The sequence below is a fragment of the Pelophylax lessonae genome (genome assembly GCF_965119305.1).
Source record: "Pelophylax lessonae genome assembly, chromosome: 7".
In the NCBI taxonomy this organism is placed as follows: domain Eukaryota; kingdom Metazoa; phylum Chordata; class Amphibia; order Anura; family Ranidae; genus Pelophylax; species Pelophylax lessonae.
The window spans coordinates 116392281-116405849 of NC_138774.1; the positions used below are offsets into that span (position 1 = coordinate 116392281).

At 41.6% G+C, this 13569-nt stretch overlaps 1 protein-coding gene across 1 annotated transcript in view; it reads right to left on the reverse strand.

Moving 5' to 3' along the window:
• Positions 1–1748: 1748 nt before the first annotated feature.
• LOC309560049 (interleukin-13 receptor subunit alpha-1-like) overlaps positions 1749–13569 on the reverse strand; it is a 178599-nt gene continuing 166778 nt past the window's right edge. The window contains exons 9-11 of the mRNA XM_082263557.1: positions 8628–8718; positions 3841–3904; positions 1749–2549 (exon numbers count right to left, since the gene is read on the reverse strand). Coding sequence (XP_082119683.1) covers positions 2445–2549; positions 3841–3904; positions 8628–8718 — 260 coding nt within the window. The 3' untranslated portion in view covers positions 1749–2444. The remainder of the gene's footprint in view (positions 2550–3840; positions 3905–8627; positions 8719–13569) is intronic.

The window sequence follows — 13569 nt, forward strand, 5'->3', positions numbered from 1 at the left end:
CTATTGGACGTGCATCTCAAGGATCAGAACATTCAGGGGTATGAGAGATGATTACAGCCACACACACCTACACAGGTTGAACTGGATGGACTACTGTCTTTATTCAACCTCACCTACTATGTAACTATGTAACTATGTTTACAAGCTGTGATACTTGCTAAAGGGGGCAGTACAAGATATTAACTCTGCAGGGTGCCCAAACTTTTGCAGACGCCATTTTTTTGTTTTCTGTTATTTTGAAAGTGTAAATGATGGAAATAAAATCTAACTTTTGTTGACATATTATAAGAATGTCTAATCTGTAATTTGATGCCTTTTGGAGATTTTTCCATCTTTCCTTGGCTTCTTTATGCACATTAATACAAATTTTTACCTGGGGTGCCCAAACTTTCGATCCCCACTGTATAGTCACTAAGGACACCCCGCTACAGTCTGCAAGCGCTCACTGGCACAAACTGGGAGACCATAAGTCTCTCATACAGCTAGTCTGAAACCCAGCCGGCAGATCCATCAGGAGTCAGCAGCTTCAAAAATAAAACAAAAAAATCCAAAAGGAAAAAAAGGTTCCCTTTAAGACGTTTAAAAAAGGCAGCCAGGACAAACGTCCAAGCAGGGAGCTGTTTGGCCACTCCTAAGACCAGGCAGCTAAAAATGGAAATGCAGTCGTGAGGCTGAGGGTAATAGCCTGGGGGTACCGCCTCCTGGGTGTGTCAAAACATTTTGTTCTGCCTGGACACTCCTAGTGGGAGGGGCTTATTACCCAACCATATATGAATAAGCAGTAGCTATGTCTGTCGGTGGATGAAAGAGAAAAGGTATTTAGCAGTCTATTTACTAAAATTGTGCATTTCCATGTTCTGTCTACTGTGGAAGACCAGATATAGCGAATGCAGGGTCCTGGGTTTGGTAAAATTTTAAAGGAATTCTGTGGTCACAATAATACTTTCATTTTACAACATTAGTTTTGTAACAGCGATACAAATAATAGTTATCTTTTACAATTCCATATAAGCTTTTTTTCAAAACTCTCATTTCATGTTGTGAGTTCTTTCCACAAATTGCTGGATGCCCAACATGTTTTGCAGCTTCATCTCCGCACCTCTGTAGTTTAGAAGGCAGGCTCTGTTATTCTGTGACACAACAGTGCCTACTCACAGGGCATAAAGAGAACATGCCACAGAAGTAAAGATGTAGGGATCTTCCAAAGTAAGTTTACAAACTTGAGGATTGTTCAGGTTATTGGTGTAGTCTAGAAGTAATTGAAATTGAAGGTGGAAAACGAATATAAGGATTTAAGATTTTACCATAGATACTCTTTAGGTAACAAACACACACAATCAGGTTTCTTCAATATTCTTTGTATTTAAAGGGTATTTCATGTAAAAGTGATTGCATGAAAAATAAATATTTCTGCAGTTATATTAAACATAAAACATGTTAATCCTCTATGACAATGTATAATGTGTAACATTTATAAAACTATGGAATGTAGTAGACACATCACTTCAAAAGTTTGATATTCAAACAAGCTAAATTGCTAAATCCATGCCATGTAATCTTAATACAGTGTTAATGATAAAATTACCAGAATGGTACATGAGCACCCAATATTAAACAAACATATATCTCCAGACAGTGCTGAATAAAAAGTGCAGATTTCCAAGAGCGGTTGCTCAGACATTCTTGGGAACAGTGTTCTGGAAATGTCCTATAAATGTATGTGTTTTAAAATGTTATTCTCTGTACAGCAGAAAGCCAAGGGGATATTGTACAGTAGAAACATATGTAAGAATAGCTCCAGGGTTGCCCAGCTAGAAGTTGACCCTATGGAAGGTTTTGAACATACAGCAAGGGTTAGATCTGCCCACTGGCTTGGGCAAATTTGTATGACATTCAAGATCACAGTCCATTAAAGAAGGTATTTAAGGCACAAACATAGCATGAAGCATAGGCATCCTGCATTCGAGTAAACTACCAAAGCAAAGACATAGGAGGAGAAGTTGCCCAAAGGTGCTAAAAAAATACACAACTCAAATCCACAGACACTGCCAGAGACACCAGTTCTTCTGGCTAAATGCAAAAATATCAGGTTGTCAGACCTGCATAGGAGGTACCTAGTGACATACCCAATAAAAATAACACAAAACATGACTTCCAAGTGATCTTGTTTGTTTTGGATGACAGAAGTTATGTTTAGTCTTGGTTACCAGTGTTACAACCAATTCATTCAACAGATGTTCTTCTTCTCAGTGCTTAATACATGATCACAATACTTTGTGCACAGGAAAGCAATGATACAAGATAAGATTTCTGGTCTGTTTTCCTCTCCTTTTGGAGATAGCGTAGAGTCACATATCCTTACATCTGATACAGACTTCATATTAATGAACTGAAGAGCAGAGGAGAACATAACTCCATGTTGCTTAAGTCAGTGAACCAAAGTCCTATACGCATTTTGTGGTTTGAGGGCTTTCTATCAGAAATACAGGGCAGATTTCTTCTTTCTCTGGCTTACTGTAGACATTATACACGTCGCTTTTTAACCATTGCTAGAAAAAAAGAAAAAGACGTAGTCAAGAATTCTGAAACTAAATGCATAATTTGTAATCAAAGTTAAAGAAACAATAAATACAGTTTCCCATTAATGGATTTTCCTATAGAATTCAAACTACACACCCCGTATTTTTCTTTTTTTTTTGAAAGCTGATTGGTTTTTATGCAGAGCTGCACCAGATTTTGCACTCTCCAGTTTTAGTAAATCAACCCCAATATGTTCAGTTGCTGCTCTTCTGTGCTCACATCCCTCAGCTATGGGTTGCCAGATGGTCTGTTGCTTCTCGATCCTCTTCTGTTTGGGTCCCCGCTGATGGTCCTGGCTCCTCCTCCCTGCCAAGTGCCCCCAATAGCAAGCCTCTTGCCTCCCCGCTGATGGTCCTTGCTCCTCCCCCCTGCCAAGTGCCCCAAAGAGCAAGCCCTGAGCCGCGCTCCTGTGAATGGATATTGTCTATTCACACACAGAGTGCGGCTTGCCCCTCCAAGCTCTCTTCTCATTGGCTCACTGGCTGTGATTGACAGCAGCAAGAGCCAATAGTTCCTACTGCTGTGTGAGCCAATGAGGAGAGAGAGACCCGGGAAAGACAATAATCTAAAAATGCTCGATATCGAGATGGGGTTCAGGTAAGTATTAGGGGAGGCTGGGGGGGGGGGGGGAAGCTGCTTTTAGTTTTGGATAAAGTGCAGGAGGATTAGAACACTTGGCAGTTTTTATTGCTGCCTGTGCCCCTGTTATAGAGATCCACTCTCTATATTTGTCCTGTTTACCATTATCATTGAAAGTGAAAGTAAAAGAAAATCCAAAATTTTGTCCCCAGTAAAGTAATAGAGGGGAAATCTTCCAACGGGGGACACTAGTTCTAGTGACTGGGAGGTCCCCATGGAATTGCCTTAATTTGCAGGGATTTCCTTTCACTTTCTGTTTGGCTATGGGACAGGAAGGGAAATCTGCAATGGGTCACAGATAGCAAAAAAAAAAAAATCTGACAGGGGTTATAACCCTTCCTTGCTCTATCCAAAATTTAAAAAAAAAAAACATTTATGCCTATAGTTCCACTTTACGTCTTTTTTAATCTCTAGATTACCTTCTTAATAGAACAAATTTATTTGTATAAACAAGGCTCGCCAATCTACTAGGTGATCATGAAGCAATATAAGAAATTGATTTACATATTTCTCAAGTATGCAAGGTTAGGTGATTTTTTTGGGGGGCGGGGGGAGGGGGGATACCACCAAAATTACAGATTTAGCTTTCTAAAAATTGTTTCTTAGGTGTATAAGTCTTACCTGTAAATCTTTTGGAAAAATTCTTGCAGGATCTGGAATTTGAGGGCAGATAAGGGCCTTTAGTCTGTGTAAAGAAAAATAATATTGTGAACACAGAAAACTTCCTACAATAAAATGTATTTTGTGTGTATTTTTAGACTATCTGCAGTGGCCCTTTAAAAAAAAACAAAAAAATGTTTGTGTATATTATTATTATTATTATAAAGGATTTTTCATTATGCTAACAGTTTGCGCAGTGCTTTACAGCGTGAGGGCAATCAGTACTGTTAAAATACAATTCAATACAGGAGGAATTAGAGGGTCCTGCTTGTTAAAACTTACAATCTAAAAATATTTTTGAACTATCTGCAGTGGTGCTTTAAAAACCAAAAATATCCACAAATGAAAATACTTACCAGTTATCCAAAGCCAACAATAATATATTATATTGGAGCTTATCAGTCCTTAGATGTGGTGACTGCACTGTTTATTATTTTTCCATTTAGAAACATTTACAGATTTTCTATCTTCCTTCTGAATTATCTTTTGTAAACTACTAATCCCCCCCCCCCACCTTCCCAATGTAATGGAGATGAAGAAAGGAAGTCATGTTTAAAATGTAGCCTGGGTGGCAATCATGACTCCCCCATAGATGGGCTAGAGGAGTAGGCGTAGCTACTCTAGGACAGGAAGTGTGTTATTCTCGGGATTACTACTAGATGAAGACTATTAGAAGGAATGATAAGAGGTTGTATCCAAGAATCTAGTGATGAAAATAGTATCATTAGTAGTAACCAACATTGATTTATGAAAGACTAGTCTTCCTAGATCAACCTTTTACCATTCTATAAGTAGGGAAGTTGTAATTTGGATAGAGGAAGAAGGCCTTTGGGAGTATTATACCTATATTTCACTAAGCCATTTGATACAGTATCCCACAAATGTTTAATTTATAGATTAAGGTCTTTTGGCATTGATTAGATTGTATGTACCTGTATAGAAGACTGGTTGCAAGAGTGTGTCTACAGGGTGTTGAATAATGACATATTTTCTGAATCTTCTGGAGTTATGAGTGATCTACCCCAGGGTTCTGTCCTGGGACCAATTTTGTTTAACTTTTTCATAAAGAATATAGAGATTGGAATAAATAGTTCCATTGCAGTGTTTGCTAAGGATAAAAAGCTATTCAGGGTAATAACTTCGCAAGAGGATATAGCAACTTTACCAGAAGAGCTTGATAAAATAGAGGGCGGCTATATGGCAGATGAGGTTTAATATTGAAAAGCATAAAAAAGCATATTCTCCCATGGTTCAGTATGTTTTCTTCCCTCTTTTCTCCCCTTCCACATCATTATTTGACAGTCTTCATTAATATGCATTACACACACCTGCATTGATTTCATTCACAGCCAATGATGCTCATATACCTATGCTTGGCTCTGTGATCAAGCCCCATTGTGTGGGGCGAAAATTGTCAGAGGGCATGGCTGGAGTAGCACTTGCTGAGGCCACATTTATCCACATATTCATGCACTGGGATGGTAAGTGGTGATCCTTCCTTTCTCTGTTAATGCTCCTGCACTCCTGGTGCACAGACACCTGCTCCGTTCACTGCAACTGGCGGGGAGATCTTTGTCTCAGCTTAGAGTGGCACTCCAAGTTATACATGAATCACTTTGACCAGCCATTTGTCACAAGTTGGGGAAGGTTGCAGAGGACTGACGCCGCATCAGTCACAGACACATCTAAGAGCTAGTAAGCTGCAAATTATTTGGTGATACATATATTTTAGTAATTTTGCAGAACCATTATAAATGCTTACTATCAACTTATAACAGTATTTTCACGTTTTATTTGTTGGAATTACATACTGTATGAAAGTATTACCCCCCTAAAACAAACTTTATATGTAACCTCAATTGCCAACAAATCCAAAAAAAAAGAAAAAACAAGGAGCTTACATTTAATTTATCTATAGAAAGAAAACCATGCAAGTCATTCCTTTAAAGTGTAAAGTGTTAAAAATAGTGATCAACCAATATAATTTTTTTATTGCCGATACCGATATTTTGGTCATCGCGTATTCGTATTGGCCCATATTTTCGTACATTTAAAAGAAAAATATTTTTTATTTTTTTTACTTTACAGGTACTCTTGTGGAGGGATTTGGGGGTCTAAAATACCCCAAACCCCTCCTCTGCACTTAAAAGCATTCAAAACGCCCTTACCTGGTTCCACCCTACTAGTATTAACGAGGTTGCCGTACTTTTATCTAACACCCATCTAACCACCTGCCCCCTGGATCCTGCTCCCTTGCACATGCTACGCTCACCCTCTGACTCTATTCTACGGTCTCTAACTCACATCTTCAACCTCTCCCTCTCTTCTGGCATCTTCCCTAATTCTCTAAAACACACGCTAGTCACTCCCATCTTTAAAAAGCCCTCACTGGACCCCACCAACCTTCACAATCTATGCCCCATCTCTTATTCTCTTCCAAACTCCTTGAATGATTGGTCTAAAACCAAATGAGCGACCATCTGACTAAGAACAATCTTCTTGATCCCCTTAAGTCCAGATTTTGCCCTCAACATTTCACTGAAACTGCTCTCCTTAAACTCACAAACGACCTACTAAAAGCAAACACCAATGGACACTATTCTGTACTACTCCTCCTGGACCTCTCTGCTGCCTTTGACACAGTACACCACCCCCTCCTCCTAGAAAAACTCCACTCCTTTGGCCTCCGTGACCGTACTCTTCACTGGTTCTCATCCTACCTATCCCAACGCACCTTCAGTGCTACTTACAACTCTGCTACCTCCTCTCCTCTTTCTTTCTCTGCCGGGGACCCCCAAGGTTGTGTCCTTGGACCAGTCCTTTTCTCAATCTATAGACAAACAAACAGTGCTGCGCCAGAAAAAACAAAATGAAGAACTAAATAAATATAATAAGTATATGTGCTCCCGGTGTTCAATCATAGAAGTGACTCATGAGAAAAAATCTTCACATCTGTGATCACCACTGCATCTCTGTGACCCCAAAAAAATGCACAAAAAAACGCCAGCTACAAAAACGCCCAGGTGTGTTTTTGCAGCTGGCGTTTTTTTTGGGCATTTTTTGGGGGTCTTTGGAGGCAGGCAAAACATCTGAACTTCTGTATAGGGTTATATATACACACACACTTATATGTATTTATACACATACACACATATAGGTGTTATAGGAGCGGAGACATATTGGTGTTCATTATTTCATTAGCGCAAGCATAGTGTTCTGCTACTTTCACACCTATATATGTGTATGCATATATACCCCTACACAGAAGTTCAGATGTTTTACCTGCCTCCAAAGTCCCCCAAAAAAACGCTTGCTACAAAACCGGCAAGGTGTGAAAAATAGCGGAGCCATATCCCTGTTCTATATTGATTCTAATACAAACAATCTTTTTTTTTCTGGTTCTGGACATGCTACAGAGCTGAAACTTCACAGGTACACTTTTTAGACCCCCCAGACACTAAATCCATAGAAATCTCTTTTTTTTTTTCAATAATTTTTTCAATAATTGGCTCTCTATCAAAAATTAAAATTTTTAAGAACTTTTTTTTGTGTGATTAATAGTCCCTGGGGCATGACCCAGAACCCTAGGCACTTTTTAGGTGCATTTATTGGGTTTTAGGGCTTCAAAATTGTGTTTTTTGATTACCGAAGTTCGGGTCCCATTGATTTCGGGTGTTCTGGTCGAACCGAACTTTTGAAAAGTTCGATCATCCCTATTGGCGGGTAGGACCAGGCTTTAACTGAATGGCTATACCAGGTTATCAATATCCACGCCCCGGGCCATATATTTTTAGACCGTAATAGGAACGGCCCCTCTTGAGCAGCATTGAGCAAAAATAATAACCCAGTGTAAGGTGTCTATAATGCAATGAAATCTCACTTAACCAAATGCCATATACTATCAGTAGTGCCTAGCTATCGAAAGATCTTCTTGCCATTTTATACCCTCTTTGATTTTAATTACCTCAAGAAACAAGCCCCAAGGCAACCCCGTCTTGATTTCAAAGCTGAATTTATTCCTTGAAACGCTATTGTTCGGGAAATCTTTTAGATGGATCAAAGTAGGGTTGCTTTTTATTCGCTCTGGCACTCGTCCCCAGGAGAAAACAATTGTTGGCGTCCCTCTTGAAGGCCACACTTGGTGGGACTATTTCCCAGGGATTTCTGGTCTCTTCCTATATTTATACTCCTAAAGAGATTTAAAACCACGAAACATGTTGAGCAAGGCATAATCGCAGATTATAGCCTAAACATATGTTGTTTAAATACAACATGGGTAAACATACCAGCACTGCTATTGAGCCTGTATTTGTAGTGACCGATTGTAAATGATCATGTGATGTACTTGTGTTTGTAATTGTTGCTTTTACCAAATCTTGTAATAAATAAATCATTTATACTTTTTTATGTAAAAGTTTATTATATTCTTATGGTACCAGCAAAATCCCCTTTGCCCCACTCTCTTCCCCCTTCCCTCCATTGTTTCCCTTTTTTGGCACACGTTGCTATAACATTTGCAATCCATATGGGATGAAGGTACCCTGATAGTTTCATGTACTATTTTAAGAAGCACAAATGCTTTGCAAAATCAAGTTCAGATAAAATAATTCCTGTTAGGGCAATAATGCATACCAGTGTGTTATGAAACATTCAAAAGGTCAATAAACATTGAAAACATTCTAAATCAACCTGTTCTTGAATAAGAAAATCTCTGCTAGTTTAAAAAACCCAAAAAGAAAAAAAAATACCTTTCAATATGAAGAAGCAGGATAACTGCTGCAATAATGACTACAGCTGAAATGATGAGAGGTAAAATCAAAGATGTTTTGTCATCCTTCCCTAGAAAACAACAAAAACAAGCAATTAAGAGATTTACATGTGGAAATATAGAGTTCCATGAGGAAAAAGGATATTCCAAATTTAGTAGATTTATAAGATGACAGACAATGATCATCAATGTCATGGAATATTGGAATTTTGGATAACTGGGAAACACATCTGCTTTCACTCAAGACAAAAACTGCTTTAGGGAAAACCTTTTTCTTGTTTTGGACAGATGGTGAAGAATTTAGGCTTTCTTTCACTGTTTGTGTCCCTAGATAGGACATTTGTTCTTACTATTCTAGAAGCCAGGAGAGAAAATGTGGGGAATTTTTTTATTTTACAGTTGTCATTATACAGAAGTACAGGGGAATCTTCCAACAGGAACACGTGTTGGTGACAGCTGTCAAAAAAGATGGGATTTCCCCTTACATCAATGAGATGAAGTAAATAACTTTGGTTGGTGTTCCACATTTAAAGCTGTCTAGTAGAGACATGGCGGTCGCTAGCACATGGCATGTGCCCTTGCATCTCTTGCCTGGGGTGCCAGGTCCTGATGCTGGTGCTACCCCATCATTTCTCTGGTGTCTGTGTCTGCCCAGGGAAGCTATCAGAAATTTTGGGGCTCCTTACACAGCTTTAGGCCTGGGCCCCCCAGGCCTCACCACCAACATTACCTAGGGCCTGCTCACTGGCCATCCTAACCGAATCTGCTCACTGACCATCCCACCAAGTCCCATACCATTTACCTCTCTTCCTTCCCATGTACTTTTCCTTCTCCTTAAGTCCCATCTACCCATCTCGTGTCCTTCTCTCACAATCTCATCTCCCCCATCACATGTCCTCCTCCTCCTCCATCCCATGTCCTCTTCCTTCACCAGTCCCATCTCCTCCACCCCAATGTCCTCTTCCTCCTCTTCCTTCAGTCCCATCTACCCATCCAATCCTCTTCTTAAAATCTCATCTCCCCATCCCATGTCCTTCTCTTACAATCTCATCTCCCCCATCCCATGTCCTCCTCTAACAATCTCATCTCCCTATCCCATGTCATCTTCATCCTCCATCCCATGTCCCCCTTATCCATCCCATGTCCACCTCATCCATCCCATGCCCCCCTCATCCATCCCAAGCTTTGTCCTCCTCCTCTTCCATCCCATGCCCCCCTCCTCCGCCATCTCATGTCCTCTGTCCTATGCCTTACTCCTCTTCCATCCCATGCCCCCCTCCTCCGCCATCCCATATCCTCCTCCAACATCCCATGTCCTCCTCCTCCATCCCATGTCAGTAGATAGTGAACAGTGTCATTCATTTTTTATTATTATTTTTTAGGGCCCCGGCAGTAGAAAGAAGTGATAAATCACCAGAAAGTCATAGTAGCAAAAGCCGACATCCAGAGTGACAGAATTGCATGGAAAATTGGTAAAATTCAGCAATCTATAAGAGCCACAGTCCCTCCATTAGTGATGTTATCCAGACCTTATATTAGGGATTCTTGCTGGAATATTTGTGCAGCACTTTGTAGTGATAAAAATACTGGATCAGGCATACATACATCATAGGCATAGAAGTAAGCATAGTGAAGGGGATTAGATGGGAACATAAAGATGTTAGACACAAAGGAGTGACTGGACAGATTCTAATATTAGCAGACACATATGAAAAGTGACTTGGGGCGGGGGGTAATACATTAATTGTGAGATATCAAAGTACTATAATCCAGCCACTACCTGTAACATTAAGTTTCACTTCGTACATGTGCCTAAACACAGCCACTCGCCAGCATCTGCAAGGGGAAGGAGCCAGTACATCGATGCAGAAAAGAGGTAGATGGAAGCCCTGTCATTGCATGATAATGACTGGAGGGGTGTGTAAGGAACAGAGGAGAGTGATTCCTGCCAATCCCCTCTGATCCCTCCCCACCACTTTGCTCCCCATCTCCTCCATGGGCTGCTGGGATGAGCTCCATGTCATATGAGAAACTGATCCCTGTCTCTCTCCATCTTCTCTCCCTGCTGCTCCCCAGCGCCCAATCGCCTCAATGTCTGCAGCTCTACTACTTGTGATGTGAAGGAGATCTGGCCCGAGCGGGAGGGGCAGGAGGAGTAGATTGGATGAGAACCCCAGATGCCCCCCTAGTTTCAATCCTGTTCCGGGGCACCAGGAGCTGTCCCATGGCCTAGAGACCCTCTATCATTTGAGCCGCTCCACCACACTTTCTGATTGCTGGAGCAATGCCAAGCTCCTCACAGGCGCTACCGATTAGACGCCTCGGTATGCACTCCTGCTGCGATTGGTGGAGGGGGCGTGGCTGGAAAAGAGCGGTTGTCAATCATCCAGCCTTCAGGCAGCAGATAGAAATAGCTCTGGGGCCCTAGCCCCTTACATGTGTGTGGGTTGTCCTCCCCTGATGTCTGCCCAACATGTTGGTATAAGGCAGCCACATTTGGTATGTATAAAGGAGCATGAGGCCTTAAACAGGGCCCAGGCTGTCATGCCACTCTCCTTAACACTGCTGCACCCCATGCTTTCCTGTTGGCAGGAGTGAGGACAAAGAACTGAAGAGGCTGGAGACCGCCAATTATGTTACCAGAGGGATAAGTGATAGTGTGTGCGGCACTTCCGACATATAGACCCAATTTACCCTGTCGAAAGCCTTTTCAGCATCCATCGAAAGGACCACACAGGGTGCTTGCTCCGCCCCACCATAAAGCCCATTTGATCGGTATGGATTAAAGCTGTTACATCGTAGGGAGGCAGAGAGCAGGATTTTTGGCCAATATTTTGGGGTTCAACAGAGAAATGGGTCTATAATTTGCTCACTACTGGGGATCTTTGCCCAGTTTTGGTAGGACTGTCCCATGTGAGAGCAAGGCCTCAGGGGGCAGAGGATTAGTGAGTGGTAGCAATGGAATTAAAGTAGCTGCAAAGAGTAGAAGACAGAATTGGGAAACATTTTTTGTAGTAAAGGTTTGTAAAGCTCTCAGAACCAGGGCTCTTGCCTGAGGGCAAGCTAGCGACTGTGCTAAACTCCCCAACGGTAATTGGGCATTCCAACACCTTACAGAACCGGGGACAACAATGAAGAGAATTTGGAAGCTGTAAGACATGCCTTAATGTTATCAGCATGGGTCAAGTCCTCTCCCATGGGGGCGAAATATTATACAGGGAGGCAAAATATAGCTAAAATTAGGCTACTATGGAGTGTCTACTATCTGCCTACTCTGAACTCATAAAATGTGAACATGGCAAAAAGCTTGTTGTTTCTTTAGCTGCCTAACCAAACGCCGACCACATTTGTTCCCATGCTCGTAAAAGTGGTGTGCATAATACCAGAGCTTATCCCTGGCTCTGCAGTCCAAACACTGGGACAGGCTAGACCGTAGCACCTCCAATTGTTGGGCATCCTCTGAAGTAAAGTGCTTTTTCTGCTTAACCTCAAGAATGTGAAACTTGTCCAATAGCTCAACATTTTTCTTCTGTTTTTCTTTTATTAATACGGAAACTGTGGGCAATCAATTCCCCCCTGATGACGGCCTTATGGCCCTCCCAGACTGCTTGTCTGGACACCTCCCTGGGGGGGTTGAGCTTAAAGTAGATAGTCAGAGAACGAGAAACCACCTGGATGACCGTCTTTTCATCCAAAAGGGACTTATTAAGCCTCCACGTCCTCTCAACCTGGTGGGCAGTCACCTGGCACAGGGTCAATGTCACATGGGAATGATTAGAGATTGTTAAAGATTCTATGGCTGGGGACATAACATTGTTCAAATAAAATTGATCCACCAAAAGTAGATCTCATCGAGAATAGGGGGTCAAAGGATTTGGAATAGTAACTGTAATCTCTGTCTCTGTCTATGCATCACACGCCAACAGTCCACCAGATGGAGGGAACATAGCAGTTGTATAACATGCCTAAGAGCCCTAAAGGATAAAGAAGTTCTACCTGAAGAGGTGTCCAGGCTAGGGTTTGAGGGTGATATTGAACCCCCCCCCCCCCCAGTACCAGCAGGCCTTCCTGGAAGTTTGCTAGCCTCTTGAGGGTCGTGGAAATTGCGTGCATGAATTAGGGGCATAAATATTGGCAAATGTGTATATACCGCTGTGAATCAGCCCTTTACTGAAAAGGAAATGGCCCTCAGGATCAGCCAGCATAAACTGCAAGAAGAGGCAAGACTTATGTATGGCTATTGACATCCCCCTAGCCTTTGGGATAGGGGAGGGGCCATGAATTCATTGATTAAAGATCATGAGGGGCATAGGAGATTTAAAGTTGGCTGCAAAGTGCGTCTCCTGCAAAATTACAACATCTGGGGACAGGTGACGCAATTCCTGCTAGAGAAAACCTCTTTTTGGTGGCAAGCAAAGACCCCTTACAATATAGGACAGATATTCAATTTACCGGCCATAATTGGAGTACAAGGGGACCTTGCAACACATTACATAATGTATAATGCACCCCATACACAAAAAATTGGAGGATGCCTTTGCTAAAACATATACACCTCAGCGCACCCAGAGAGCAATATAAAAAGGAACAAAGAGTAAATAGAAGCAAAAAAAAAAAACAAAAAAAAAACAGTACCACTAAATAAGGGAAAAACCTACTAAAGGGGAGGGGTAGGCCCGGCGGGAGGTAATACTGCTCCCCGGGGCTCCCCCTGCTGCTACTATGCAGAGGGACCAACCTATTGGGGGGAAAGTGACTGAGTGCATGAATAAAGCCGGTAGAACACCCTGGGAAAATCATGCAAAAGTACATTTAGATTGTTATTATAGTGGCAGCAAGTAATCGGATAAAAAACACAAGCGCATGTGTCCATAGAACATCTGCAAAAGATTCAATGCCCATATAGAAAAACCAGTGTAAGG